Source organism: Canis aureus, chromosome 1 (genome assembly GCF_053574225.1).
Source record: "Canis aureus isolate CA01 chromosome 1, VMU_Caureus_v.1.0, whole genome shotgun sequence".
Taxonomy (NCBI): Eukaryota; Metazoa; Chordata; class Mammalia; order Carnivora; family Canidae; genus Canis; species Canis aureus.
The window spans coordinates 109,558,757-109,576,076 of NC_135611.1; the positions used below are offsets into that span (position 1 = coordinate 109,558,757).

Below are 17,320 nucleotides of genomic sequence, written 5' to 3' on the forward strand. Positions count from 1 at the left end.
TGTGTGGGTGAGATGAAACCGGGAACTCAAAGCCCTTTTCTCTCCTCCTGAAATCCACAGCTCAGGTACTACCTCTTCCATGAAGCCCTCAACCCCAGTACCCCCCTCACTGCATTTTCTGCACTTTTAGCTCAGCTGGAAGGGCTTCACTCTGGCAGGCAGCTCAAGTACATACTCTGGGAGGGCAGGAACAAGGTCTCTGCATAGGTCAAGCCCCGGCATGCCACCCCCTAAGTGGTATGGGCGTCGGCAGCTGTCGTTAGTCACTTCTGAATCACCACACATCACCTCGAGTGTGGTAGGAAGATACTTGGTGAATAATCACAGAAATCTCTCTTTGTGGGCATATTTTCAGCGATGTTCAATATTGTGAAACTCTGGAGCTAACAAAACAATTTGACAGTGACCTTGCTATTTGTTGTGATGGGATCTGAAACCGTTCCCAAGCCCTGAACACACACAGACACAACAGCTCTTAGGTATCAAGTGGAAGAGCTGGTCAAGTTGATGTTGCCATGGAAACCCAGCCAGGCTAGGAATACCTACTTTTGGGCTGAAGAATCTTCGTTTCCTAATATCCCTTAACACTAAAGCTGATACTGCCTCATTGGTGTCCCTGGCTCAGTTGAACACCCCCCCCCCCCCCAGAGACTCGGCCCCAGTGGCCTTGGAAGGTGCTCAGTCAGCGAGATCCTCCCCCCACCTCCCACCTCCCGCCCGCCCCCAAGTTCAATCGGAGCCCCAGCTGAGTAGCTTCAGCTGACTTGCTCAGGCACAGGAAACACACAATGGGAAGAGGAAGCAGAAATCTCCACCCTTTTCCAGACTGCAGGAGCAGCAAGAAGCTCCCTTCCTCAGCCGTGGAAGCCAGGGACGCCGCTGTTGGAAGGGCAGCTGATTCCCTATCAATAAGACCCCCCTCCCTGTGGCGCACCCCCCCCATCCCGTGCCCCTCCGAAAACAAAAAGGTGCCAGGTCAGCAGTTCCTGCAGAAACAATGGGATTCTGTTGGGTGCCAGGACTCTACGAGCCTCTAGATGGCGCCAAGTCAAGACAAATGCTGACAGGAATCCTCCAGGGCGTGAAGGACCAGCCTACACCTTTTCTTTCTAACTTCCGCCCAGAGACGAGTTTAGGTGGAAAGAAAGCTAGCTCCTGATGGAGATTTCCTATGTGTTTCACATCTGGAGCTTGCTGGAGGAGTGATTGCTGGGAGAGCTCTATCTTTGGACAGCAGGAGCAGAGCGGAAGCTGGCACCTGTCCACACCCAACTTGTCTGAAGAAACCCGGGACTCCTGTCTAGAGAAGGCAGATGGAAAAGAAGGCCAGGTAACTCTATGACAGTCCCAGAATTCTGTGCTTCTACTCCATCCCTGATGGGCTAGGATAAACTCAGGAACTGTGAGAGATTTCAATCTGCCAAGCCACGGGGATAAAGTATGGCAAAGGTGGACCCAGCTTGCAGAAACAAACATCACGTGAAATGTAGATCACGGAAAGGGGACTCCAGCTGCCCTGCTGTCCTGGCAGCAGCCAGGTTCTGACAGGGGCATCTACTACCACAGTTCAGGTGTGGGCTTCTTTCAGCACCTCCACTTCCTGAAGTCACTAAGAGCCTGTGACCCAAGACTTAAAAAACCCTGATTTGTGACTTCTCCTGAATTCCTGCCCATGCCATCAGCCTTGTGAGTAAAATGCTGGCTTAAAACTCCCTCTTCTGAGTCGGGTAGTGATGAGATGAGACTAAGGTCCTGTGGTCGAAGAAACACAGCTCCCTTTCCTCTTCTCCACCTCCTTGGTCACTGGCCAAGACACTCCATTCTACAGCTGCACAGCAATGGCTCCTTCTGGGGGTTTTGGCCCACCAGGGTTGCACAGTACGAAGGCCGCCTTTGACTAAAAAAGGTAAAAAGTGCCACAAGGTGGGAAGCTGCAGCACTGCACCAAGTCTGGCAAATGCCCACTGGGAAGGCTCCCAATATGGTGGACAAATGCCCCCCCATCCCCCAAGAGAAGCAGGTCAGAGCAGAAACAGCTGTCGGGGCCAGGAGGATGGCACACAAAGGTTGCCAGTAAAAGCAGAGGTGCTAACTGGCTACAGCCCTGAGTGATCATCTGGTCAGGGCAATTAGAGCTGTCCCTTTCCCTCCAGAGGCTGGCTGCTTCCAAGGCAGAGGCAGGCTGGCCCCAGATCACATGCTGACTTTTGTGTACAAGGGATGGCTGAGTGGAGGGGAGAAGAAATGCCCACCCCCTTCTAAGAGGCCTGTTATAGCTCTGCCTTTAGACGTCTCCTAATAATTCATAAATACGAGCAGGGCCACTGTTGTAGGAAACTAAGGGCCAGGGAAGGTTGTGCTGGCTGTGCTTATACTGTGAACAAGCAAAGGAGCAGGAATGTGACCTAAGTCTGATATAAAACCAGACCCTTCACACATGAGTTCTGGGGGAACCTGCAACTCTCTTGAGAGAGCCCTCAGAAAAGCACCTCTGGTCTACAGAGGCCTGATCTGCAAGCCCCTACAGTGTCATCCTTAGTTCCCTGTCCCGATGTCCTTCCAACACCAACTTTAAGGGCCAGAGTATCTGTTCCCTGAGTGCAGAACCCATCCTCAATGGTGCTGCAACCCCTCTCCCTCCATTCCCCCACAAAGTCAGCCTGGGGCGCACGAGTCAGGCTGGGTTGGCAGTACTCACTGTGTGCCTCCACCAGATCAATCTGCATGTTGTATGGGACCAGGGGGTCTGGCAGCTCTGAGAAAAAGCTCTTCATGGCACCAGCCACGGTATTCACTGTAAAATCTTTTTCTGCCAAGTCCAGGTTGTGATCTAAAAGGAAGTTGGGAGAGTCAGGGCAGTATAAGCTGGACAGAAACAAAAGGAAAACTCAGTGCTCGGGGGTGTGTGTGTCAGAGAAACCTCAAAGACCCTGGGATGCTGCCCAGGGCTGGCCTGGAGCCTGGGCCGGCACTTGGGATTGTCACAGACTGAACATGAGGTGGAATCCCTGAGATGTGCAGACAGAGGCTGACACCCCATGCCTCCTTCCAAGATCATCTTTTGAATTGAGCAGCTGTACCCCTTCATTCTGTGCCACCCTACCCAACTCCCCTTGTCTGGCTGGGATGTGGTGCTACCTTTTCCTTACACCCTCCCCTCCAGAAAAAACAAAGGACTCTTCTAAAAGGTTAGCTCACTTTTCACGGTGGGTTACAGAACGTTACCACCAACAATCTTAACTGGTGTCTCCCTCCTTAAGGTGCCAGGATGAGCAGATTCATCATCTTTCTCCCTCTGGCCCCTCCCAGCCTGTGACACCACTGACCTCTGTGTCTTCACTTTTCTTTGAATACTTTATTGTATATTCCTGATTTACAAAAAAATTATCTACTGTTAGACATGAACTGTTTCCATTTTAGGTGGGTATAAAGTTTTTTTTTTTTTAAAGATTTTATTTATTTATTCATGACAGACACAGAGATAGTTGAGAGGCAGAGACACAGGCAGAGGGAGAAGCAGGCTCCATGCAGGGAGCCTGATGTGGGACTTGATCCTGGATCTCCAGGATCACAGCCTGGGCTGAAGGTGGCGCTAAACTGCTGGGCCACTGGGGCTGCGCAGGGGGGGTATAAACTGTTAACAGATTCTTGCATATACACAAGTACATACCCAAGTGTGTGGCTACACCCTCATTTTGACCTCATGCTTCCTATCCTGCAAGATAAACAGGTGTTTCCCTTCCCTAGTGTATGCCCTCCCCCCACTGCCAGCTAACAGAGATTGAGCCTGGCGTCTGCAAAGTGCTATGGCTCCCAGAGAGCTTAGGGGTATGGTGCCCGTTCCTGGCTGCAGCTCTGTCCTGGAGGCCTACATAGGCTGCCTGGCTTCAGAGTCTGGCTTGGTCTCCTCAGAACCAGCCACATGCTGAGTTGGACTCCAATGTGATCCTTGGCTTACTTTTATTGGTTTGGCTCGTTTGATTCTGGCGCTAGTGGGTGTGACTTATACTGTAGGTGTGCTCAGTTAAGACTTTAAGAGAGTTTGGCTCTTTGGCTCTTTGGCTCTAGACCTCTGAGACCTCACTCAGGAGACAGGAGTCCCTGCCAAGAGCCAGTCTAACTCACGAGATTTCAGCTTTGGGAATCTGGGTCCCCATGCTCAGCTGATCATAAACGTTCCCTCATTGTCTCTTGTGCAAGGATTTTGTGAGCAGGGGGTCATGTATTCCTGGGGCCCTGGCAAAATAGGACTATGATAGCAACCCAATTTCCTATTATGTGCCGCAATTACCCCTGTAGGGCCCAGTGTAAGGAAGGTAAAGCCCTCAGAGGTGTCTGAGGTGCAGGCTGGGGTGACCTGAAGCAGCAGGGGTGGACGGTGATATGGGGGAGCAGCTGGCTGACATGGGTTTGGTAGGGACGAGGCTTCTGTTTGCTGATAGGGCCTGTGCCCCCTCCTTCACATGGCAGTGTGACCATGGAGGCAAGGCTGACTGGGGCCAAATGCTTTCTGTCTCTTTCTAAGATTTTATTAATTTATTCATGAGAGACACACAGAGAGAGGCAGAGACACAGGCAGAGGGAGAAGCAGACTCCATGCAGGGAGCCCTATGTGGGACCCGATCCCGGGACTCCAGGATCATGCCCTGGGCCAAAGGCAGGTGCCAAACCGCTGAGCCACCCAGGGATCCCATGCTTTCCCTTTCTTAGTCATCAGGTCAGCACCTCTTAGCTCTGGGGCTGTGTGTGGCAGCAGCACCCTAGGGCCCCACCGGCCAGAAGTGCAGCTCCATTAAGGGGCAGCCCCAGCAATTTGGTTGGCCTGACCGCCTCGACCAGCTCCAGCCTCCAACGCTCAGCCAGCCTATAACCTCACCTTGATCGAACTGTCTCTGCAGACTCTCCATCTCAGACTTATTCCCGCTGACCCGGTAGATGCCTTCAGTGCTCAATCCTGAGAAGAAACAAGCAGGTTTCTTAGGAGAAGGGAGTGCAGAGCAGGGTGAAGCACTCTTGACTTTTCTGTGTGCTTCAACCCACTCTCCCCCCGTTTTCTTTTCCACTTCAATATTTTAAAATATTTTTTTTTGGTAAAAATTAAAATAATGTATTAAGTAAGTACCTCAGTTAATTTTTGCCTACATTTTACTGTACACTTTTGAATTGTAGCTCCATGACCAACAAAGGGTTTGAGCCCACGACCCCATGCCACTTGTTCTACAGACTGAGCCAGCCAGGGGCTCCTTGAATTTTAAATTTTGTTTTTTAATGGATGTAATACTGTGTTTTAACGCGCCCTTTTCACTTACAAAGTATGTTCTGCACTTATTCTAATCATTAAATATTCTTTACAACACGATTTTAGAGACATCAAAGTATATAATAACTTTAAAAATAGTCCTATTGTTAATCATTTAGGTTTCCCTGAGTTTTCTCTGTTAAAGTACCCCACAATTACGTTTCTTAGGTTTTTTGGATAGCTTGTAAGTTTAACAGATTCTTGGCAGTGTGTGTTTCTTACTCTGTGAATTTCCTTTTCATTTTCTTGTCATTCTTGTTCATTTCCCTATGAGTGGTCCCTCTCATTGTATACTTGAAAGAGGCCTCTGAATAGTAAGGATCTCACTATGTTAACATTATGTACGTTTACATTTTTCCCTTTTTTGTTATCTGCCTTCTAATTCTGGTTATTGAATTTTGTGAAGCACATAATTTAAAAATTTTAGGTTTTCAAGACTAGTTTTTTTGTTTGTTTTTAAGATTTTTATGTATTTATTTAAGAGAGAGCAGGGCAACGGGGTACCTGGGTGGCTCAGTTGGTTAAGCATCTGCCTTTGGCTGAGGTCATGATCTCAGGGTCCTGGGAAGGAGCCCTGTCTCGCTGGGCTCCCTGCTCAGCAGGAAGTCTGCTTCTTTCCCTCCCTCTGCTCCTCCAGCTACCTGTGTTCTTTCTTGTCTGTCAAATAAATAGAATCTTAATAGAGAGTGAGCATGCATGGTGTAGGGAGAAGGGAGAGAGGGAGAAACAGACTCTCTGCTGAGTAGGGAACCCGATGATGTGGGGGTTCTTTCCAGGACCCTGAAATCATGACCCGAGCTGAAGGCACACATTTAACTGACTGAGCCACCCAGGAGCCCCAGTCAGTTTCTTTATGATGTCACCCTTTGTTTTTATCTTTGAACAGATTTTCCTATTCTTAGAACAGATACATTCCACTTCTTTCTTGTTCTTTTACAAATTTTTCCCCTTCTTAGCTCTGTGATCCTTCCGTAACAGATTTGGCATACAGTGGTAGGTAAGTAAAAAAATAACACTTAAAAACAATACTAAAATTTAAGTAATACAAAATAATACAGTATCAGGTGAGATACTGGCCATCCCCCTTCACCCTCAGCACAGTCTATGGCTGTGCCCCTAAGATCCCAGTTCTAAAGGATGATGAGGGATCCCTGGGTGGCGCAGTGGTTTGGCGCCTGCCTTTGGCCCAGGGCGCGATCCTGGAGACCCGGGATCCAATCCCACATCGGGCTCCCGGTGCATGGAGCCTGCTTCTCCCTCTGCCTGTGTCTCTGCCTCTTTCTCTCTCTGTGACTATCATAAATAAATAAATTAAAAAAAAATCTTAAAAAATAAAGGACGATGAAGTTCACACTGAAGCTCAGCGTGGGATCTCCGGGCCAAACCAACCCTGGCTAGCTGAAGGGCCACCGAGGTTGTATCCTGGAGCCCAGTGTCTCATTGTCCGTTATCACTGTGATTAGTGCCTCTGGAGAAGCACCCATAAGGCATGGCATGATCAAAGCAGTCTATTTCTGGGGCCCCAGAATAGTGGCAGGTGAACCTTTAAAGAACATCTAAGCCAAAGTCATCAATTCTTCTGCTTAAAAGCTGTTAACTGCACATGGGCCTTTTGCCCCCAAGACAAGGGTTTAACAGGACAGCCCCGAGGACACCTTATGGGGTAATGCCTAGCTACAAAGGAGCTGCCCTCACTTCATGTGGAAGAAGGGAGAAGTGCGTATACTTGCCAAATCTGAGGCCCCGGATGCGCCCTGCTTCTGTTTTGGAGTTAACATTTCCTGAGTGTGTCTATGCTGTGCACTGAGCTAGGTGCTTTCCCACAGCCACCTACCACTCATTCACTCATCAAATGAATGATGATGCCACTGAATCCTCAGCCTTGTTTTTTTTTTTTTTTTTAAAGATTTTATTTATTTATTTATTCATAGAGACACAGAGAGAGAATGAGAGGCAGAGACACAGGCAGAGGGAGAAGCAGGCTCCATGCAGGGAGCCCGATGTGGGACTCGATCCAGGGTCTTCAGGATCACGCCCTGGGCTGCAGGCGGCACTAAACCGCTGTGCCACCGGGGCTGCCCTCCTCAGCCTTGTTTGTGAGGAGCTCCAGGGTAGAGAGGACACAGATGAGAAAAAGCAAGTATCTGAAAGGTGCAACCCTTACCCCAAACTGCACAGACGTTAAATTCTTTTTTAAATTTTTAAAAATTTATTTATTCATGATAGATACACACACAGAGAGAGAGAGGCAGGCACATAGGCAGAGGGAGAAGCAGGCTCCATGCAGGAAGCCTGACGTGGGACTCGTTCCAGGGTCTCCAGGATCACACCCCAGGCTGAAGGTGGCACTAAACCGCTGGGCCACAGGGGCTGTCCACAGACGTTAAATTCTAAGTCTAGGGCCTTGGACGCTCTCGTGCCTCAGTGTTGTTCTGGAAGATGTCTGACATCTACCCTACAGGGTGGGATCAGGACCACAGGCTGCCCCCAGAAGAAATGCCACACTTGAGTGAAGCCCCCTGGCACTCAGCATTTTGGGTTGCTTCTGAGATGACACTGCTGCTGGTTGCTGCCAACCCCCAAAAGTAGGAGGTCAGGAACGGACCTAGTAATTTTATAATGGTCTCTTTTCTCAGTGACTTTTCCAAATTGGGCTCAGACATATTTAAACTTTCCACCTATTTGATATCCCAGGTAACACATATCACACACACGAAATCATTCCCATTTTGGCAAGCCGTGGGTATGTGTTAGCAGGCGCAAAGCTTCACCCTCTGGCCTGGAAATAAACATAGCCTTCCCTTTATCTGAGTATTGGTCCCCTCCAGCACAGAGATAACAAAGGCACAAATGGCAGGAGTTTAAGTCCTTAGAATGTAGCAATGTATCTTGCAAGAAGTTACTATGGCCGAGTTCAAAAAGGGTGTTGCCTGTGTTCTTCTCTAGGATTTTGATGGAATCTTGTCTCACATTTAGATCTTTCATCCATTTTGAGTTTATCTTTGTGTATGGTGAAAGAGAGTGGTCTAGTTTCATTCTTCTGCATGTGGATGTCCAATTTTCCCAGCACCATTTATTGAAGAGACTGTCTTTCTTCCAATGGATAGTCTTTCCTCCTTTATCGAATATTAGTTGCCCATAAAGTTCAGGGTCTACTTCTGGATTCTCTATTAGGTTCCTCAAACAGTTAAAAATATACCTGCCCTACGACCCAGCAATTGCACTGTTGGGGATTTACCCCAAAGATACAAATGCAATGAAACGCCGGGACACCTGCACCCCGATGTTTCTAGCAGCAATGGCCACGATAGCCAAACTGTGGAAGGAGCCTCGGTGTCCAACGAAAGATGAATGGATAAAGAAGATGTGGTTTATGTATACAATGGAATATTACTCAGCTATTAGAAATGACAAATACCCACCATTTGCTTCAACGTGGATGGAACTGGAGGGTATTATGCTGAGTGAAGTAAGTCAGTCGGAGAAGGACAAACATTATATGTTCTCATTCATTTGGGGAATATAAATAATAGTGAAAGGGAAAATAAGGGAAGGGAGAAGAAATGTGTGGGAAATATCAGAAAGGGAGACAGAACGTAAAGACTGCTAACTCTGGGAAACGAACTAGGGGTGGTAGAAGGGGAGGAGGGCGGGGGGTGGGAGTGAATGGGTGACGGGCACTGGGTGTTATTCTGTATGTTAGTAAATTGAACACCAATAAAAAAAAAAAAAAAAAAAAAAAAAAAGAATGTAGCAATGGCTGCAATGTCTGAGTCCCAGTGTGGAGAGACCCTGAGTGACCGACAGGTAGAAGATCTTGACAGCCTCAGGTCATTCACCAGCCTTTTGCAACTCTGACCTGCAGCTTGGAGAGGAGGAGTCCTCTGCACCTTCTCTTCGTGGCCACCTGTCCCAGCAGTACCAGAGAGCAGAATACAAGCTGCAAATCAGCTCTCTGGAAAGTATCTGAGGCGTGGGCCTACTGAAACTTCACTAGATGGATGATCACAAGAGTCAAAGCATTTAAAAGCACAAGGCCAGTTCCATAGCATTAATTAATCATCAACTTAGTATTTCCTGTAATCGGGACACATGTTTATTTTACGAAATTCCATTTTAAAATAGCAACTCTGCTGCTGCCCTACACAACGCCATGGCATAATTTGGGAAAGGTATCATTTGCTAGGCCAGTACCATTTTTCACAGCTACTAATCAGACATCAATTAAAAAAAAACAAAAGCCTTACATTACAGCAGACTGCAAACACCACGAAGACTGTTGCTGAAGCAGGGCAGAGGGATAGCAACAGAGCTGAGAACTAGGGTGCCTGACAGAGCAAGACTGGCTTCCAAGGGCTATGCATCCTGGGACCCACACAGAAGCACCCCAGGAGTGACTCTGGCTCACACCTGCCAGCCTAACATAAAGGCCTTGCCAGTAGCGCCACTGCCCTGTGACTACAGATCTATTCCATGTCCACAAGTCCACTGAAGAAACTTCAACCAAACTCTGAGGCATCTCTACACACCAATGACCCACTACCAAAGCAGAGCCTTGGCTCTAAGCCTTTTTTCCTTTCCTTTTTTCAAAAAGCCCTATCTGTAAAAGCCCTTCAAATATCTTCTATGTTAATCTTTTGGAATAGAACAAGAAAAAGTTTAGCACGGCCAAGGTCACACTCTTCAAATACCCGAACAACTACCATGTAGAACAGTCTTGTTCCAATGGCTCTAGAAAACAGAGCTGTGACAAAGAACAGAATCTGTAGGAAAGGCAGCATTCCCTCAATATGTGACCTATCAGTAGCCTCAGCTGTCACTCCTTGCATGGGAGCAGAGCTTCAGAACTCCCTCTTCGCCAGATTCCCATTTGTTAAGGGTTGCTGTTTAAAAATATTACTACCTGGTCTAGGAAGATGGCTAACAACAATTATAAATCATGGAATGCTTACCATGTGAGAGGCACATAATGACAAGTGCTTACTATGCGTTTTTACATTAGGTCTCACAACAGCCTCTTTAGAGAGGTTATTATTAACCCCACTTTTCGGATAGGAATGCAGAGATAGAGAGGCAAAGTAAGAGGCACAAGGTCAGAGAGCTGCGCAGTTATGACTTGAACTCCATCTGACTTTAGAGTCTGTTCTTTTACTATGTTCTAGATCAGCTCTCAAGCCCGAGCATGTGTTGGACTCACCAAGGCTTGCTACTGTAATACAGGTGCTAGGGTTCTACCTGCAGAGAATTCTGATACTGTCAGTTTGGAGTGAGGCCCAAGGATGTGCATTTCCAGCATATTCCCAGATGCCCCCAATGCCACTGACCAGAGAACCAACCATACTTTTTAATAACTGCTATTCTAGAAGATGGACCAGACTTCTCCACACTTGATCTTAGCCAAAAGGCCGAGAAGCGATGGACCAGACTTCTCAGATCTCTGATTCCTAAGTTCTGTGTTTAATACAATTGGAATGGTGGGAGGGGGAAGATACATACTAGGAGAAACAGATACCAGATATGTCAGGAATAAAGCATTTTCAAGGCCTCATTCTTTCCTTCACTACATGTTACCGAGCCCCTACATGGCAGATAAGTGCCTTTCCAGAGCCTTTCAGGTGTTGTCTTCCTCAAACCTCTTTTGATGACCTCAGAAGGCTAGATGGCCCACTGCCACTGGCCCTGAGCCATTCCCCATGGGCCCAAAACTGGCACATGTGAGTCCTGACTTCCCTGTGAGAGCTGCTGCTGCCTACCACCCCGGCGCCTCCCCAGCACTTGGCACACTAGGGGCCCTGGGAGCTTGGAAACCAAGGAGAATCACCTCCTGCTGGGGCATGTGTCTGATTTTCTGAAATGTCCAAACACGTTTTTATTCCTGGATCCCAAACACCACTTCTCAGCACCAGTGTTTGTGGCCAGGAGCCTTTCCACAGTCAGCCTGGGTCAGTCAGGCTTGGCCTCTGCTCATTCACACCAGGACTCGTTCCTCCTCAGTTTCCTTTTAGCAACACATCGATACCTCTTCCAAGACAAACTGACTTGTTTAGTTTTTATATTCTATATTTAGATATAAAAACTCAGCACTTTAGTCCTTTAAAAAAAAAAAAAAACATAATTGGTGCCGGTGCTCTAAAATGGCCCACACCAGATAGGTCTTAACTATGAAACAACTTTTGTTGACTTTTCTGGGGGCTGAAATCTAATAGAGCATTCTTCTCTTTTATTCATCTAAGAAGTCTCAGGTGGGCTACATTTCAAGGCCAGAGGGGTGCCGAGAACTCAGGGAGAGAAGAAACTCCCTCCACCATAAAATTGAAACTGTCTTGAAGAGAGTTGACCTCTGGGGAGGAGTCAAAGGCCAGCAGCAGTACATGTAGGCTCTCCTTTTGAGCCCTGTAGTACGGCACTCCCACCTCAACGCAGGATGAAAGGGCTCGGGGGCAGTAGGGTGCTGAGGTCAGAAGCAGAAGCTACTTACTTGTTAGCTCTAAGACCCTGTGCAGCTGGGTTTCCCTCTCATGACAGAACAGTCCCCGCTCCATGGTCTAGTGGTGCATCTTTCAGGAAACCAGAGCACAGGGCTAAGGGAGTTGCTCTCACCTGCATGATCTTTTTTTTTTTTTTTAAGATTTTATTTATTTATTCATGAGAGACACAGAGAGAAAGAGGCAGACAGAGACACAGGCAGAGAGAGAAGCAGGCTCCATGCAGGGAGCCCGATGTGGGACTCGATCCTGGGACTCCAGGATCACACCTTGGGCCAAAGGCAGGTGTTAAACCACTGAGCCACCCAAGGATTCCTCCCCCCTTTTTAAAGATTTTATTTATTTATTTATTCATGAGAGACACAGAGAATGAGAGAATTAGAAAGTGAGAGAGAGAGAGAGAGAGAGAGAGAGAGAGGCAGAGACACAGGCAGAGGGAGAAGCAGGCTCCACGCAGGGAGCCTGATGCGGGACTCGATCCTGGGACTTCAGGATCATGCCCTGGGCTGAAGGCAGGCGCTGAACCGCTGAGCCACCCAGGGATCCCCTTACCCACATGATCTGAGTGGAAAGCAAGCTGGCAAGTGGAAGAGCACCTGAGTTTTGCTGTCCGGGTGACACAGGTTCAAATCCCGCCCCTGACTGCGGTACACCTGATCACAGAATGGATGAACACCTACTTTCTTAGGCTGCTGCGAAGGATAGCTGAGAAATCTACCCAAAATAAAGCCCACAGTCTAATGCTTGCCACCCGCCCCCACCCTCTCCATACTCTCAACAAGCCTCAACAGCAGTGCCTGCCTGAAGGCATGGCTTGTTTTGAGGGCTCAGCCAAAACAAGCCAGTTGACAGAAAAATAGTTTAAAACATGCACGGGCTTTGACACTAAAGTGACCTTGATTCTGATGCTGACTCTTGTCTCACAGCTGGCTGGGTGACTGAGGACAAATCACTCTACCTCTCGGAGTCTTGGGTTCCTCATCAAAAATGGGGTTGTGTATTAAAGACTCCTGTCGAGATGCTGCAAAGAGTGAGGCTGCACATAGAAAAGCCAGCCAGGTGGCATGCTGAAAGAATAGTGACAATGATAAAATAACGATGGTAGGTAACTTTTGTTGAGGGCTGACTCTGTGCCAGGCACTCTTCTTAGCTTTTCATTAGAACTGTCACAGTGACTCCACCAAGTAATTATTTGTCACAGTGACTCCACCAAGTATAATACTGTTTTTATTCCCCCTTTACAGAGAGCGAATGGAGGCTCAGCAAGGCTAAGCCATTTGCCCAAGGCCACAGAGCTGGGGGAGTAGTGGAGGCAGGACCTGAAGCGGCTCTCTCAGGCTCCGTCCCAGATGACTGCACAAGGAGTCCTACCACCTTGGCTGTTAACTCTGTCCCTTCTTGTCTGTGGTGTGTAGCATACATCCTGCAAATGCCAGATCCAGTATGGGCTCTGAGAACGTTCCCCTTGTGCAGTCTTATGCATTCATCTCTTCATTCACACCCCATTCAGCGGTCTCCTCTGTCAATTGGGGGGGGGGGGGGGGCGAGGAGGAAGAGCTTCAAGAAAAAATGCTGCCTCCTTGCCAGAGAAAAAGCAGCCAATGGCAAGTATCCTTGCTTTATTCCTATGATGTGGTTCTACTATTGACGACCTGAAAGAGCCCCCACCAAATCTCCCTGTTGCCTTCCTGTTTTGGATGTGCCTGGAATGATTTTCTGGTTTTTCTATTACCCGAACACTAGGGTCACTTTGGCCCCGCCAGTGCCCCTTTGTTAGCTGTCTTCCCTTGGTAATTCCCTCGTCAATCAAGATCTGTTTCTGGCAATGCCAGACCTCCTTTCTCCCCATGACAGAATGCCACTAACACTCTATTATGACTGCTTGACCGGGTGTTAGCCCCACAAGTAGGCACTGTAGCTTTATAAATTTCCAACGCTATTGTATATACACAGAGTCATGTCATGAATCTTGAGGCTGAGGAGGAAGGGAGGGAAGAGATCTGGAGGGAAGAGATGAAAATATCACACCAGGTCTGGGACATCATATGGCTCTAGCATCTGGCTGATCCTTATAAGCTACCCATTATTTAATGCCATTAACTGTGAAAGAGGGCTTCTGGACTCCGCTCTCAGCCAAACAAGGGGCTCTGTATTTTTCCCGATTTTCAAGAAAATGCATACCTAATAGATGTTTTTAGGAAACCATAGTGAAGTGAACTTTAGGTCAGGTAGAGCTGATGTTGCTGTTCCGGGCAGGCCGGGATGGTAGGGAGAGGAGAGTGTGACCCATGATCGAGGTGAGCAGACTGTACCCAGCAGAGCGGCATTCACTGTTCAAAGCCAGGAGCAGCTGGGAGACCCTTCTGCCAAGAATCCGAGCATCCTTGGGGCTCCGGGCATGACTTTGTCAGCACTCACACAAGCCCAGTGGCAGAGGGGTGATAGCAGTGTGACTCTGAGGCGAGTTGATGGTGCCATAGTGAGGGGTCTCAGTGGTTAAACAAAGAGCTACCAACAAAGAAACAGCCCCAGATAGCACACAGGTACAATGTGTTACCACCAGCCCAGTGTGTATAATGCCAACTGCCTTTCCAACATACTCTCAAGTAGAAAGGCCCTTGAGGTCAAGGCAGATTCCTCCCAAGCATTAATGAGGGCAGAGGTTAACTTCTCTTAGGTTCCTGATTCCTAATGAACCATAAAAGGAACAAAGATGTCACAATCACAGTGGAGCATCCTTCCTTTCCTGGCTTCCTTCTCCTCACTAAGAAGGGCATTTTTCATAGGTCAGAGGCCTATAATCCTCAGATAGGAAAAGGAGTTGTGATCCCCATAGGCTGACAATCCTTCTGCTCCAAATCTAGGATAACATACAAATGCTACTACACATGGCCTGGGGTGGCCTGCGTCACCACCGGAGCCTGCTCCCCCGCACCTCCATCACACTGGCTTGGAAGTGGGGGCACTTTCTTGCCTCAGGGCCTTCTTACAGGTTGTTCCTTCTACTTTTACCACTTTTACCATTTTTCTAGCTGGCGAAACCTCACTCCCTCAGTGAGGGCTTCCCTGACCCCTGGATCTAAGTTAAGTGTGTTATGGTTAACTGTTTCTATTTATGTAGTGCTTCTACCACGGGCCAGGCTCAGGGCCAGGCATCTGACATGCACCATCTCAGCAAGGCCTCACAAGCACCTGTGAGTTGTGCACTACCACTATTATAATTCCCATTTTACAGTGGGAGAGACTGAGTCACACGGCTGACGAATGGCTAATGAAAGGCAGGGCTCTACCTGAACCCAGGCGGCCTGGCCCCAAATCCCCACACTCCTTTGGCTCTGCGTGTTCTCACATAGCACCAGCACACTGCAAAGTTCCCAGACAGCTGTGAAGTTATCTGCTGCATGCTGGCCCCCTAGTAGGCCGCGGGAGTGGGCAAGATTTTCCGGTGACCCATCTAGGTACCTGGATTTGCTACAGTAGCTCATACCTGAAGGAGTCTTTCAGCAACTACCTTGGAAAGGAGGGGAGGAGAAATAAATGCCTAAAAGGAAAAGTGCAGTTTCTCTTGTTGAAGAGAGGGAGGAAATGGACTGGAGTTGTGTGTTCTCAACTAGCCTCATGCCTCCAGGCATCCTGGCAGGCCTTCCCAGGCCCTGGAATGTAGGGGATTGAAAGCCTTAGGGGTGACCGGCAGAGAGTAAGGGTTTCAGAAACAAGCTTGCCCAACTCCTACCTTCCTTTATGCACTGGATGAGGGTCCATGCTCCCTGCAGAGGTCTTGGGGACTTAGTAATAAGTCATTATTTCACTGGGGTCAGTCATTTGCTGTTCTGTGTGAGGCTTCGATCTGGGTTGTTCACTTTAGCAGGGCATGGCCATAGTTCAGCTTTGACTGGGATCCCCTGCAAAGCGGGCTGCACCCCTGCCAGAAGCCGGACAGAAAAACACGCGCACACACATGTGCATGAAGGAGAGAGTGTGAGTGAGGGCCAAAGGAGCTCCCCTCAGAACTGTTCATCGGCACAGGTGAGCGGGCTCCAGGGAGGCACAGAGTGGAGACAGAGGTCCCAGGGCTGCTCTTAGGGACAGGCTTGTAGGAGCAAGCGTAGCCCCTTCTCTCTCAGCTCGCCAAGGGCAGAGCAGCCTGGCTACTAACTGAGTTCACCATTTCAGAGAGGGAAAGCACAACCAGGCCAGGCAGGGACTGGCAGGAACTGTCTCGGGGATTTGGGCTTCCACCCAAACTATTTCTGTCTTGGATGGAAGGGCAGGATTACTCTGTGAAACAAGCTTTACTCCTTTTGGCTGCTGGGCGCTCCAGGCAACTTGCCAGGGCATGCTGTTCTGATCAGGGCACTGGGTCCTGAGGAAATCCGCTAGCAATGCCGAGTCACAAGCTACACAAATTCTGCTTATCTGCAACAGGCCAAAGTAGAGCTGACTGCCTGCTTTTGTGGCAAGGGGGGCATTTTTAGGATGCAAGCAGCTGGTGTCTTTTTTTTTTTTTTTTTTTAAGATTATTTATTTATTTATTAATGAGAGACACAAAGAGAGAGGCAGAGACACAGGCAGAGGGAGAAGCAGGCTCCATGCAGGGAGCCTGATGTGGGACTTGATCCCGGGACTCCAAGACCACACCCTGGGCTGAAGGCGGTGCTAAACCGCTGAGCCACCTGGGCTGCCCTGGTGTCTGACTTATAATTGAGCAGAAAATAGGAGGGTGGTGAGAAATGGACACATGGGAAGCAGTCAAAAAAGAAGTGGAGAAACCTTTGTTTTACAACTATTTAGATTATGAGAAAGCAACTCGCTAACAAACCTAGAATTATAGAGGGAGGGAGAGATTAAGTAACACAAAACCCCCATAAAAATCACAGCAGATTAGACTGCACACCTATTTCAGCACTTTATCATCAATTCAAAGCAGTATAAATATGGTAATTACTCACATAAAGCCTGTTGGTGTATTCCAGCCGTAACTGCACCTATTAAATTGTTACAGTGATAGATGGGAGTATCTATACTGAAATTAGCTGCCTTCCCTGAAAGACAGAATCACAGAGATCTGGGCTGATGGCAGGGAAATAGCTGACTGGATTTAACAGCTCTGGTGCCACCAAGTCTCCACGACAGCTCTAGAAAATGGCTATGATGAATGTGGATGGAACTATGGAGGTTTTTGGAGGGTAGTTGCTTCCCAAGTGTTTAAGAACTTGGTTAAAATTCCAAATCTGTTCAGATGCTACAAAGTTCACAGCTTCAGCAGCCTGAAGCACAGAAGAAAGAGGCAGAATGTGGGTCCTTTCTATTCCAAAGGGCTGTGAGTGGCCTCTGTGCAGAAGATTCCGAGATTTGTTTCCTTTCTTATAAAGAGCAATCAGCGGTACTTTGACATTTATACTATATAAAGTATATAAGGTGATCTGGGAAGAAAAAGCCTGAGCAAAGGGTTCTCCCCACACTGACAAGAAGCACGCTGGCCCAGGGCTGTGCTCTTCTGGTTGTTCCTTCCCAGTCTCAGAGGACAGCTGCCTCC

General features: G+C 48.2%; 1 protein-coding gene and 1 long non-coding RNA gene across 4 annotated transcripts in view; one reads left to right on the forward strand and one right to left on the reverse strand.

Moving 5' to 3' along the window:
• Positions 1-17,320, reverse strand: part of ARHGAP35 (Rho GTPase activating protein 35) — a 129,622-nt gene that overhangs the window by 6,374 nt on the left and 105,928 nt on the right. For 2 of the 3 annotated variants that reach the window (XR_013352035.1, XM_077847535.1), the window contains exons 4-5: positions 4,877-4,954; positions 2,699-2,830 (exon numbers count right to left, since the gene is read on the reverse strand). Coding sequence is in view for 2 of the 3 variants with exons in the window: in XM_077847535.1 (XP_077703661.1) it covers positions 2,699-2,830; positions 4,877-4,954 (210 nt within the window). In the remaining variant the exon portion in view is untranslated. Of the gene's footprint in view, positions 1-964; positions 1,898-2,698; positions 2,831-4,876; positions 4,955-17,320 lie in introns of those variants that run through there. The other variant, XM_077847538.1, reaches the window with a different exon arrangement.
• Positions 6,031-13,728, forward strand: LOC144283454 (uncharacterized). Its single transcript, XR_013352039.1, has 2 exons — positions 6,031-6,296; positions 13,029-13,728. It is a non-coding gene; the product is annotated as an uncharacterized LOC144283454 (long non-coding RNA).